General features: G+C 42.0%; 2 protein-coding genes across 2 annotated transcripts in view; one reads left to right on the top strand and one right to left on the bottom strand.

Moving 5' to 3' along the window:
- BANP (BTG3 associated nuclear protein) overlaps window positions 1–14,011 on the bottom strand; it is a 520,028-nt gene that overhangs the window by 492,038 nt on the left and 13,979 nt on the right. The gene's annotated exons all lie outside the window — the stretch shown is intronic.
- CA5A (carbonic anhydrase 5A) overlaps window positions 3,798–14,011 on the top strand; it is a 42,373-nt gene continuing 32,159 nt past the window's right edge. Inside the window, exon 1 of the mRNA XM_073554927.1 lies at window positions 3,798–3,987. Coding sequence (XP_073411028.1) covers window positions 3,861–3,987 — 127 coding nt within the window. The 5' untranslated portion in view covers window positions 3,798–3,860. The remainder of the gene's footprint in view (window positions 3,988–14,011) is intronic.

Genomic DNA, 14,011 nt, shown 5'->3' with positions numbered 1-14,011 from the left:
TTTGTCATCTTCTCGGACCACAAGAATCTGGCCTATCTCCAGTCTGCCCAGAGACTAAACCCTCGCCAGGCCAGATGGTCTTTATTTTTTGCCCGATTTGATTTCGAGCTCCGATTCCGTCCCGGCAGCAAGAATTCCAAAGCCGACGCCCTGTCCAGGGTCTTCCAACCACACGAATCCACGGAGGAACCGTCACATATCATTGATCCCACTAGGATCATCACCGTGGCTCCAGTGAACTGGCTTACTCCTCCGCCTGGCAAGACGCTTGTGCCAGAGAATCTCAAGCAAAAGGTTCTTCTATGGGGGCACTCCTCCAAACTGGCCGGCCATGCCGGAACTAAGAAGACCCTTGATCTTATCAAACGTCACTACTGGTGGCCCTCACTTCGCCAAGATGTACTCGATTTTGTGGCTTCTTGTCCATCCTGTGCAAAGAACAAGGTACCACGGAGATCTCCGTCTGGCTTGTTGCTTCCGTTGCCTGTCCCTACGGTTCCTTGGGAGAACATCGCCATGGATTTCATCACCGACCTACCCTGCTCTGCGGGCTGCTCAGTCATTCTGGTGGTGGTGGATCGTTTTTCCAAGATGGCTCACTTCATCCCTCTGCCCGGTCTTCCCTCAGCGCCGGAGCTGGCCGAGATCTTCATTCATCAAGTCTTCAGGCTTCATGGACTACCTCGACGCATTGTGTCTGACCGAGGGGTTCAGTTTACCTCCAAGTTCTGGCGTTCGCTTTGTAAGCTTATGAACGTTTCCCTCGACTTCTCCTCGGCCTACCATCCACAGTCCAACGGACAAGTAGAGCGTACCAACCAGACGCTTACGGGATACTTACGCCACTTCTCTAACGCCCACCAGAACGATTGGGTCAGCTTACTCCCCTGGGCAGAGTTCGCTTATAACAACCATGCTGGTGAGTCTTCGGCCAAGTCTCCGTTTTTCATTGTTTTTGGCAGACATCCTGGTGTCCCTCTTCCGATAACCCCTGCCTCTGAGGTACCCGCGGCCAATGCCTTGTCCTCGGAATTTTCTAAGATTTGGGCTGAGACCAACACATCACTCAAGAGATCCGCTGATCAGATGAAGAACTATGCAGACAAAAAGAGGTTGGATTCTCCTCCGTATCGTGTTGGCGACAAGGTCTGGCTCTCCTCCAAATTCGTCCGACTAAAACTGCCCTCCTACAAGTTGGGTCCACGCTACATCGGTCCGTTTGAAATTCTGGGACGTATTAACGAAGTTGCCTACAAATTGAGGTTGCCTGCTTCGCTCCGGATCCCGAACACCTTTCACGTCTCTCTCCTGAAGCCTGTGGTGCTGAATCGTTTCCATTCCTCGCTTGATCTTGGTCCTCAGCCGGTGGGTGCCGACGACGTTTTTGAAGTGCAGGACATCCTCGCTGTGAAAAGGGTTAGAGGTAGGACTTTCTTTCTCGTTGATTGGAAGGGCTTTGGTCCTGAGGAGAGATCCTGGGAGCCTCGGGAGAATATTAATGCTCCCCGTATCCTCAAGAGGTTTCTTGTTAATCTCCGGGGGGGGCGGCTTAGGGGAGGGGGTACTGTTACACCGCTCCGCCATACTCACCCGGCCTCCGCTCCCACGCCGCAGTCGCCCTCCGCTCCCACGCCGCAGCCTCTCTCCACCCGACGGCCGCGGCGGTCACCTGAGACAGACCCGCGACCGATGCCTTCCCTGCATGCTATGCGCATGCGCCATAGGCCGCGGCCGCGCCTCCTTCCTGCTTCTTATGCTCCGGCTGTGCCCTGACCCGGAAGCACATTTGGACCAATGGCTGACCAGACTGGGCCATATCGGGCCGCTTCCCCCTGAGGGAGGTGCCTGATCGTTGTGTTTCCTGACACTCTGGCCTCGCTCCATCGTGCACACTCTGCTCCTGCAGTTCCTGTCTCGGCTGCTCCTCACAGCAGCTTCTCAGTCCTGCTACCCGTGTTCCTGTCGTCCTACTCCAGTCCTGCCTTGTGTTTCTGCCGTCCTACTCCAGTCCTGCCTTCACTGTTCCTGCCGTCCTACTCCAGTCCTGCCTTGTGTTCCTGCCGTCCTACTCCAGTCCTGCCTTGTGTTCCTGCCGTCCTACTCCAGTCCTGTCTTCAGTGCTCCTGCCGTCCTACTCCAGTCTCAGTCTTACTCCGGTCCATCCTGAGCCGCCCCTCTCGGTACCGGCTACCGTGGTACTCGAACCCCTGGGCCTGCTCCTAACGGTCCCTGTATAGGGGTCGGTTCCACCTGGCAGCTCGCCCGGGGTCCCTCGGTGCCACGGTCCAGAGGGTCCACTCTCGGAGCTCCCGCTCCTGACCACCCACGCTAACACCCCTATGTACAGGAATATAACTACTATAATACTGCCCCTATGTACAAGAATATAACTACTATAATACTGCTATGTACAAGAATATAACTACTATAATACTGCTCCTATGTACAAGAATATAGCTACTATAATACTGCTCCTATATACAAGAATATAACTACTATAATACTGTCCCTATATACAAGAATATACTATAATACTGCTATGTACAAGAATATAACTACTATAATACTGCCCCCTATATACAAGGATATAACTACTATAACACTGCTCCTATGTACAAGAATATAACTACTATAATACTGCTCCCTATGTACGAGAATATAACTACTATAATACTACTCCTATGTACAAGAATATAACTACTATAATACTGCCCCTATGTACAAGAATATAACTACTATAATACTGCCCCTATGTACAAGAATATAACTACTATAATACTGCTCTGTACAAGAATATAACTACTATAATACTACTCCTATGTACAAGAATATAAATACTATAATACTGCCCCCTATGTACAAGAATATAACTACTATAATACTGCCCCCTATGTACAAGAATATAACTACTATAATACTGCCCCTATGTACAAGAATATAACTACTATAATACTGCCCCTATGTACAAGAATATAACTACTATAATACTGCCCCTATGTACAAGAATATAACTACTATAATACTGGTATGTACAAGAATATAACTACTATAATACTGGCCCTATGTACAAGAATATAACTACTATAATACTGCTCCTATGTACAAGAATATAACTACTATAATACTGGTATGTACAAGAATATAACTACTATAATACTGGCCCTATGTACAAGAATATAACTACTGTAATACTGCTCCTATGTACAAGAATATAACTACTATAATACTGCCCCTATGTACAAGAATATAACTACTATAATACTGCTCCTATGTACAAGAATATAACTACTATAATACTGCCCCTATGTACAAGAATATAACTACTATAATACTGCCCCTATGTACAAGAATATAACTACTATAATACTGCCCCTATGTACAAGAACATAACTACTATAATACTGCCCCTATGTACAGGAATATAACTACTATAATACTGCCCCTATGTACAAGAATATAACTACTATAATACTGCCCCTATGTACAAGAATATAACTACTATAATACTGCCCCTATGTACAAGAACATAACTACTATAATACTGCCCCCTATGTACAAGAATATAACTACTATAATACTGCCCCTATGTACAGGAATATAACTACTATAATACTGCCCCTATATACAAGTATATAACTACTATAGTTCTCATTCACATTTGTATCCCGCTGCCTGGAATGTTCGGACTTGCTTCCACACCCAGAGTAACTTGGAGCCAATGATGAGACCTGGGTGGAATATTAACTGAGCTGCTGAAAACAAACAGACACTCGGCAAATCTGAGTATATATGGGAGAAGCGCTCGGTGTCCAGGACAATTCCTCCGCCATCTGATGACCCGGCTCCTGTAGGTCGCAGTGATGAGGGCGAGATCCATCCTTACTCTCAGCAAACAACTGGCACAATGCGTGTCACATCCACAGCACAGGACACAGTTCAGACACTGCAGTTTGGCTACATGTTCTCTCCAGCACAAGGATGCAAACTGTGAGTAACTTAGTGCACCCACATCTGACCAGGGCCACTCACTGCACCCTGGGGGCCACAATTACAGAATATGCACCGACAGGACCGTACGCTGACCATAAAGGTAGGGGTAGGCAATCTCTGATTGTCCCTTTAAGAATAAAGGTCCCGGGGGGCAGCAGGAAGGTCCCTATAAGACAATGATCCCTAAGGTGGTTTTGGGGGGTCTTTCAGCTTTTATCCCGGACCAGCGCCATAGAAATCAATAAGTAGCATTCGTCACAACCCGCTGTATCATAGAGGTATTATTTCTTTGGCACTATGTGGCGGTATAGTGAGTCTGTGGCTCCTAATGTAAACTTACCGGTATCTAGAGCAGTGATTGCAGGAAAGTTACTTTTACCGCGACATTTCATGGAGGCAAGGAATGAAGCATGATTGGGGTACAGACGGAATAGTCACCGAGGGGGACGGCTATACCTCTAGATAAGCTGACTGCATCGCAGGACTCACTCCCCAATGGTCTGTCCTCCAATATTCCGCTCCTATATGAGCCAAGGTTTGCACTACAGAAAGTATCTGATGGACGTTGGATTGTGTATTGCTGCCGGCCGCCTCAATCACACACATCACATCTAGGTGCCTAAGAGAATAATCCTATATTGTTCTCCTAACGTTTCCCCCTAGTGGTCAAAAATGCATGTAAAACTGATCCGGTAGGCTATGGCAGTAATGTGGCCGGGTTCAGACGGGTGTATTTCATAGTCTATTTATGCTCGGACTGACCACGAGTCTCCTGAGCCGCATTTATAGACTCGTAGTTATTTGGGTAGGAAGATCCGCGGGCAGTCGGGCATTGGTCTTTATGTGTATGGACTGTGAGATCTACCTGCATGAACCTGGCTTAGAGGGAATCTGTCAGCAGGTTATGTGAACTGAAGACTAGAGGAGATAGGGAGGGCGGAACGCACTAAATATACAATAACGTAAAGTGCGTTTGCCGCCCGGGGTCCACCGTGCAGGAGGTGTTAACACTGCTGCCAGCTAATGGCGGACGTACAATATGGCGGTATAACGCAGGCGGGGTGAACGTCACCCAGGTGCGCTGAGCGATCTCTTATATTCACAGAGACGCCTAATGATAAACACAAAAGGCTGAGCCTGTTAGCGTCACGGGTCAGAGGAGTGCACGCACGGTATATGGTCACAGGAGCGGGGCCCTAGGCAGAGGGTCAGCGTCCGTCTACACCTACCGTGCGGTGTCGCTACTGCGGACACCAACAGGAGCTGCAGACTGCAGCGCGGTGACAGACACTGCCGCTAGTCGACAATGCACGGAAGCAGGCGCACTGTCGGACGCTAGCACTGTGGAGGATGCTGTAGTGACTTGTAGCTTGCCACTGGATGGCGCTGACTCTATGGCTAAGTCCCTATACACACTCGTAATATCAGAGGGAGGGGATCTTAATGAGTCATTCGCAGGTTCATGCATCCATCATCAATCACACAGCAACTAGAGTCTATACTAGCGCATGGCCGAGCAGCGATGAGAACCTTTTACAGCCAGGACCTTCCGGAAGCTTCCAGATCCCTGAGATGGACCAATCAGATCTGGAGAAGGACCTGGACATGTGGCTCCCGATCTTCAATGGGAGATCGTCTCGTGAGCATGCTCAGTAGAGCGACGGAGGGACTTAGCCTCAGGAGCTATTTGCTGCTGAGTAGCCTGCATTGCTATTGCTGACCCAAAGGTGGCAGCAACAGCCAGCCCCACAAAACAGGTGTGGGCAGAGCGTTTGGGATGCTGGGACTGCTGAGCAATCTCCTCTGCGGTCGAAAGATAATGGGAGGCCGCAGAATGTGAGGCTCTGGATTCCTGTTGAGCCGCTGCAGGAACCCAACGCCATAGAGGCTGAAACACAGATTTCAACGATGTGTCACTTATCACGGGGAAGAGTCTTGAGGAGATCATTTGCATATTCCCAGTGCCTTCTGGGATAAGTGAAGAGTCTCCGCGAGCTCAACGATCACTGGGTTTTGGCCGTTGCAGCTGAAAAGAGGAAATCGGAAAACCAGGGGAAGAGTCTTGAGATCATTTGCATATTCCCAGTGCCTTCTGGGATAAGTGAAGAGTCTCCGCGAGCTCAACGATCACTGGGTTTTGGCCGTTGCAGCTGAAAAGAGGAAATCGGAAAACCAGGGGAAGAGTCTTGAGGAGATCATTTGCATATTCCCAGTGCCTTCTGGGATAAGTGAAGAGTCTCCGCGAGCTCAACGATCACTGGGTTTTGGCCGTTGCAGCTGAAAAGAGGAAATCGGAAAAACCGAATTTGGGCTCATCTTTCATCGTTTTTAAGAAATCTCAAGATGGAAGAGGCCAGGAGCCATTTGGTGAGCTGCATTTCTTGCTACATGTTCACAGACTTACCAGTGGAAAAGCCAAACTTCACATGCCACAAATGCAAGCTTGTGTCCCTGTTGGAGGAAAAGTTGCAAAATCTCGAAGAGAGGTTAGCTACGTTGAAGATCATTAAGGAAGGTGAAGAGTTCTTGGACAGAGCAGAATTATCTCTTCATGTTACAGAAAGAGAAGAAATTCGAAGTGCACCTGAAGAAACAGAGGAATGGAGACATGTGACCCAGAGAAGCAGGAGGATCAGGAGGCAGTCAGCACCCATACTGCTCAGAAACCAGTACCAGGCTCTCACGCAGGAAAACAATGAAGAAATACATCAGGATAAGACTTTGCCAACAAGCAGCAACCTTGTACGCCTTCAGAGTCCTCCTGGATGGAGAAAGAAAACTGTTGTGAAGAAGAAGCGGAGAGTGGTGGTCATGGGGGATTCCCTGTTGAGAGGAACTGAGGCCGCTATCTGCAGACCGGATATAACTTCAAGAGAAATGTACTGTCTTCCAGGTGCAAAAATTAAAGATGTGTCTGACAGGATATCAGGACTCTTCAGACCTACAGATGACTACCCATTCCTGCTACTACATGTGGGGACAAATGACACCGCAAGAAACGACCTGGAAACCATCTGCAGAGACTTTGAAGACTTAGGCAAGAAAGTGAAAGAACTGGGAGCGCAGGTGGTCTTCTCTTCCATCCTCCCAGTGGATGGCCATGGAACAAGGAGGTGGAATAAGATTCTGCAGGTGAACAACTGGCTACGTCGATGGTGCCGTCAGCAAGGATTTGGATTTCTGGATCACGGAGCGAATTACTTATACGATGGACTACTTGCTAGAGATGGGGTGCACCTTACGAAGACTGGAAAGCAGGTATTTGGAAGTCGCCTTGCTACACATGTAAGGAGAGCTTTAAACTAGAACAACATGGGAAGGGAAGCAAAAGACCAGAAAAAGCCATACACCTGACAAATGCTATTGAGAACTCTGCTATTAGAAGTGGAAAGGAAGAACAAAGACGAAAGAATCTAATTAATAAAAATATTGGAGAAAGAGAAACCAATCACAAACTAAAATGTTTCTATACTAATGCACAAAGCATGGGCAACAAACAAGGAGAATTGGAACTACTAACACAGGAAAAGAAATATGAAGTCATTGGAATCACTGAAACTTGGTGGGACAATACACATGATTGGAATACAAGACTAGAAGGATACAACTTATTTGCAAGAAACAGACTTGATAAACGAGGAGGGGGTGTCGCATTGTATGTTAGAAACGCGTATATCTGCACAGAGATTGAAGCTTCAGAGACTGGGAGTTCTGTGGAAACTGTTTGGGTAAGAATACAAGGACAGAACAATGGAAAGGACACCATTGTAGGCATTTACTACAGGCCGCCTGTGCAAGCTGAAGCTATGGATGAACTCTTTATGCATCAAATGGCCAAGTTCTCCAAAAAATATGACATAGTTGTCATGGGAGATTTCAACTATCCAGACATTTGTTGGGAATCTCTCTCAGGCAAAACTAACAGGTCAAGGAAATTCTTATCCTCTCTTGCTGACAACTTTATCTTCCAAAAGGTAGGGGAGAAAACAAGGGGAACTGCTACCTTGGATCTAATCCTTATAAACAGGGAGGAAATGGTTGAGGAGGTAAAAGTGGCTGGGACCCTAGGAGGTAGTGACCATGCTATTTTAGAATTTTGGATAACTAGAGGCGGAAGACCTGTGAAGACTCAGACGTCAAGGTTAGATTTCAGAAAGGCAGATTTTAAGGGATTCAGAAAGAGAATTGGAGGGATCCAATGGCTGGATATCCTTAAAGACAAAAATGTCCAGGAAGGATGGGAAATCTTGAAAAATGAAATTCTCAAAGCACAGTTGTTAACAATTCCGAAAAGAGGGAAGAATAGGAAGCAGTTAAGGAAACCAGGATGGATGAACACAGAACTTAAGCACATGCTAAAAAGGAAGAATAAAATGTTTATAAAATGGAAAGAGGGAGGCATATCTAAAGAAGAATATAATGCTGTCTGCAGAACCTGCAGGGCACAAATCAGATTAGCTAAAGCTGAAAATGAATTGAGGCTTGCAAGAGATGTCAAAAGCAATAATAAAGGATTTTGGGGATATGTCAAAAGTAAAAGAAAAGTCAAAGATGCTATAGGATTTTTACAGGATGAAAATGATGAAATGGTAAGACAGGATGTTGAGAAGGCTGAACTTTTAAATTCCTATTTTGCATCTGTTTTCTCTCAGAAAGGAAATGTAACATCAACTGTTATTCACTGTCCTATTAAGGGAATAGAAGAATCCAGGATATCTATAAACAGAAAGATAGTGAGGAAACACTTAGCTAGCCTAAATGAATTCAAGTCTCCAGGTCCAGATGAATTACACCCCAGAGTACTGAAGGAGATAGCAGAAGAAATTTTTGAACCCCTCTCTATAATCTTTGAAAATTCTTGGAGAACAGGAGAAGTGCCAGAAGACTGGAGAAGAGCAAATGTTGTTCCTATCTTCAAAAAGGGGAAGAAGGTGGACCCAGGTAACTATAGGCCGGTGAGTCTGACTTCTATACCAGGAAAGATCTTTGAACAAATTATTAAACAACATGTATGTCAATACCTGGATAAGAATGAAGTGATTAAACAGAGTCAGCATGGGTTTGTAACTAATAAGTCATGTCAGACTAACTTAATTTCCTTCTATGACGGTATCACTGATTGGGTGGATCAAGGAAATGCTGTAGATATAGTATATCTTGACTTCAGCAAAGCATTTGACAAAGTCTCTCATACAATCCTTATTGAAAAAATGATTAAGTATGGAATGGACAAGGCAACTGTTAGGTGGATTCATAACTGGCTTAGTGATCGGACCCAAAGAGTGGTCGTAAATGGCTGCACATCCAGTTGGAAGAATGTCTCAAGTGGGGTACCACAGGGCTCTGTCCTGGGCCCTGTATTGTTCAACATCTTTATCAACGATTTAGATGAAGGAATTGAGGGTAAACTGATTAAATTTGCTGATGACACAAAGCTAGGAGGGATAGCTAATACTAGAGAAGAGAGAGAGAGGATTCAAAAAGATTTAAATAAACTGGAGAAGTGGGCAGTAACTAACAGAATGGTTTTTAACAGGGAGAAATGCAAAGTACTACATCTGGGCAATAAAAATGGAAAAAGCATATATAGAATGGGAGGAATAGGGCTAAGTGACAGCACATGTGAAAAAGACTTGGGTATACTAATAGATCACAGACTGAATATGAGTCAACAGTGTGATGCAGCAGCAAAAAAGGCAAATGCAATTCTAGGATGTATTAACAGAAGCATACAGTCTAGATCACGTGAAGTCATTATTTCCCTCTACTCCTCTTTGGTCAGACCTCATCTGGAATATTGTGTCCAGTTTTGGGCACCACATTTTAAAAAAGACATCAACAAACTGGAGCAAGTTCAGAAAAGAGCGACCAGAATGGTGACCGGTCTGCAAACCCTGTCTTATGAGGAAAGGTTGCAGGATTTGGGAATGTTTAGTTTGCAAAAGAGAAGACTGAGAGGAGACTTAATAGCTGTCTACAAATATCTAAAGGGCTGTCACATTGTAGAAGGATCAACTTTATTCTCATTTGCACAAGGAAAGACTAGAAGCAATGGGATGAAACTGAATGGGAGGAGACACAGATTAGATATTAGAAAAAACTTTTTGACAGTTAGAGTGATCAATGAGTGGAACAGGCTGCCACGAGAAGTGGTGAGTTCTCCTTCAATGGAAGTCTTCAAACAGAGGCTGGACAGACATCTGACTGGGATGATTTAGCGAATCCTGCTTTGAGCAGGGGGTTGGACCAGATGGCCCAGGAGGTCCCTTCCAACTCTACGATTCTATGATTCTATGATTCTATGATTGTTTACCTACAATGAAGGTTTTCTCACCTGGTGATTATCATTGCTGTGACTATCAGGACTAACTCCCCCCCCTCCTGTGATAAGCAGCTCACTGTCCATGGACAGTGTACATAGAGAGGTGGATGGGCAACTTTCTCAGCAGTTTCATGTGAAATCTAAAAACTCTGATAATGTCAGAACGGCTGCACCCAGTAAACTAAGTGATACATCGCTGGGTTCAGCTTCTCTTTGCTGCTCTCAGATTAGGTAGTAAAAACCTGCTGACAGATTCTCTTCAATACAGATATCACTGCAAGTGTATCCTTCACTTAGATTCTAGGGTATCTCACCACCCAACGATTACTGAAAGAAGGAACACCGAGTCCTCCACCGGCAGAAACCTCAGGAAGATTTCCTTCCCTTAAGCGCTCAGTGTCTCCCTCTGAATCATTTTGTGGATTTTATGACTCATCTGTTTTTCTGAATAATTTTCTGACTAAATATTCATTTCCATAAAAAAAAATATAAGAAAGAAGGAACTAAAGAATATGGAAATATCAAAAGAGAACTCAAATATAAAGGTTCCCGTAGCAATCAAGGCGTAATATAGAATATATATTTCCCATACCAAGTAGTATTATAGTAGTTATATTCTTGTACATTGGAGCAGTATTATAGTAGTTATATTCTTGTACATTGGAGCAGTATTATAGTAGTTATATTCTTGTACATAGGGGGCAGTATTATAGTAGTTATATTCTTGTACATAGGGGGCAGTATTATAGTAGTTATATTCTTGTACATAGGGGGCAGTATTATAGTAGTTATATTCTTGTACATAGGAGCAGTATTATAGTAGTTATATTCTTGTACATAGGGAGCAATATTATAGTAGTTATATTCTTGTACATAGGAGCAGTATTATAGTAGTTATATTCTTGTACATAGGAGCAGTATTATAGTAGTTATATTCTTGTATATAGGGAAGTATTATAGTAGTTATATTCTTGTATATAGGAGCAGTATTATAGTAGTTATATTCTTGTACATAGGGGCAGTATTATAGTAGTTATATTCTTGTACATAGGAGCAGTATTATAGTAGTTATATTCTTGTACATAGGAGGCAGTATTATAGTAGTTATATTCTTGTACATTGGAGCAGTATTATAGTAGTTATATTCTTGTACATAGGGGCAGTATTATAGTAGTTATATTCTTGTACATAGGAGCAGTATTATAGTAGTTATATTCTTGTACATAGGAGGCAGTATTATAGTAGTTATATTCTTGTATATAGGGGCAGTATTATAGTAGTTATATTCTTGTACATAGGGGCAGTATTATAGTAGTTATATTCTTGTACATAGGGGCAGTATTATAGTAGTTATATTCTTGTACATAGGGGCAGTATTATAGTAGTTATATTCTTGTACATAGGGGCAGTATTATAGTAGTTATATTCTTGTACATAGGGGGCAGTATTATAGTAGTTATATTCTTGTATATAGGGGCAGTATTATAGTAGTTATATTCTTGTACATAGGGGCAGTATTATAGTAGTTATATTCTTGTACATAGGGGCAGTATTATAGTAGTTATATTCTTGTACATAGGGGCAGTATTATAGTAGTTATATTCTTGTACATTGGGGCAGTATTATAGTAGTTATATTCTTGTACATAGGGGCAGTATTATAGTAGTTATATTCTTGTACATAGGGGGCAGTATTATAGTAGTTATATTCTTGTACATAGGGGGCAGTATTATAGTAGTTATATTCTTGTACATAGGGGGCAGTATTATAGTAGTTATATTCTTGTATATAAGAGCAGTATTATAGTAGTTATATTCTTGTACATAGGGGGCAGTATTATAGTAGTTATATTCTTGTATATAGGAGCAGTATTATAGTAGTTATATTCTTGTACATAGGGGCAGTATTATAGTAGTTATATTCTTGTATATAGGAGCAGTATTATAGTAGTTATATTCTTGTATATAGGAGCAGTATTATAGTAGATATATTCTTGTACATAGGGGCAGTATTATAGTAGTTATATTCTTGTACATAGGGGCAGTATTATAGTAGTTATATTCTTGTACATAGGGGCAGTATTATAGTAGTTATATTCTTGTACATAGGAGCAGTATTATAGTAGTTATATTCTTGTATATAGGAGCAGTATTATAGTAGTTATATTCTTGTATATAGGAGCAGTATTATAGTAGATATATTCTTGTACATAGGGGCAGTATTATAGTAGTTATATTCTTGTACATAGGGGCAGTATTATAGTAGTTATATTCTTGTACATAGGAGCAGTATTATAGTAGTTATATTCTTGTATATAGGAGCAGTATTATAGTAGATATATTCTTGTACATAGGGGCAGTATTATAGTAGTTATATTCTTGTACATAGGGGCAGTATTATAGTAGTTATATTCTTGTACATAGGGGCAGTATTATAGTAGTTATATTCTTGTACATTGGGGCAGTATTATAGTAGTTATATTCTTGTACATAGGGGCAGTATTATAGTAGTTATATTCTTGTACATAGGGGGCAGTATTATAGTAGTTATATTCTTGTACATAGGGGCAGTATTATAGTAGTTATATTCTTGTACATAGGAGCAGTATTATAGTAGTTATATTCTTGTACATAGGGGCAGTATTATAGTAGTTATATTCTTGTACATAGGAGCAGTATTATAGTAGTTATATTCTTGTACATAGCAGTATTATAGTAGTTATATTCTTGTACATAGGAGCAGTATTATAGTAGTTATATTCTTGTATATAGGGGCAGTATTATAGTAGTTATATTCTTGTACATAGGAGCAGTATTATAGTAGTCATATTCTTGTATATAGGGGACAGTATTATAGTAGTTATATTCTTGTACATAGGGGCAGTATTATAGTAGTTATATTCTTGTACATAGGAGCAGTATTATAGTAGTTATATTCTTGTATATAGGGGCAGTATTATAGCAGTTATATTCTTGTACATAGGAGCAGTATTATAGTAGTCATATTCTTGTATATAGGGGACAGTATTATAGTAGTTATATTCTTGTACATAGGGGCAGTATTATAGTAGTTATATTCTTGTACATAGGAGCAGTATTATAGTAGTTATATTCTTGTACATAGGGGACAGTATTATAGTAGTTATATTCTTGTATATAGGGGCAGTATTATAGTAGTTATATTCTTGTACATAGGGGGCAGTATTATAGTAGTTATATTCTTGTACATAGGGGGCAGTATTATAGTAGTTATATTCTTGTACATAGGAGCAGTATTATAGTAGTTATATTCTTCTACATAGGGGGCAGTATTATAGTAGTTATATTCTTGTACATAGGAGCAGTATTATAGTAGTTATATTCTTGTACATAGGGGCAGTATTATAGTAGTTATATTCTTGTACATAGGAGCAGTATTATAGTAGTTATATTCTTGTACATAGGGGCAGTATTATAGTAGTTATATTCTTGTATATAGGGGCAGTATTATAGTAGTTATATTCTTGCACATAGGGGGCAGTATTATAGTAGTTATATTCTTGTACATAGGGGCAGTATTATAGTAGTTATATTCTTGTACATAGGAGCAGTATTATAGTAGTTATATTCTTGTACATAGGAGCAGTATTATAGTAGTTATATTCTTGTACATAGGGGCAGTATTATAGTAGTTATATTCTTGTACATAGGAGCAGTATTA

The sequence above is a fragment of the Dendrobates tinctorius genome, unplaced genomic scaffold, assembly GCF_039654945.1.
Source record: "Dendrobates tinctorius isolate UK_male_01 unplaced genomic scaffold, ASM3965494v1 ptg000214l, whole genome shotgun sequence".
NCBI lineage: Eukaryota > Metazoa > Chordata > Amphibia > Anura > Dendrobatidae > Dendrobates > Dendrobates tinctorius.
This window is presented reverse-complemented; position numbering and strand designations above follow the sequence as displayed.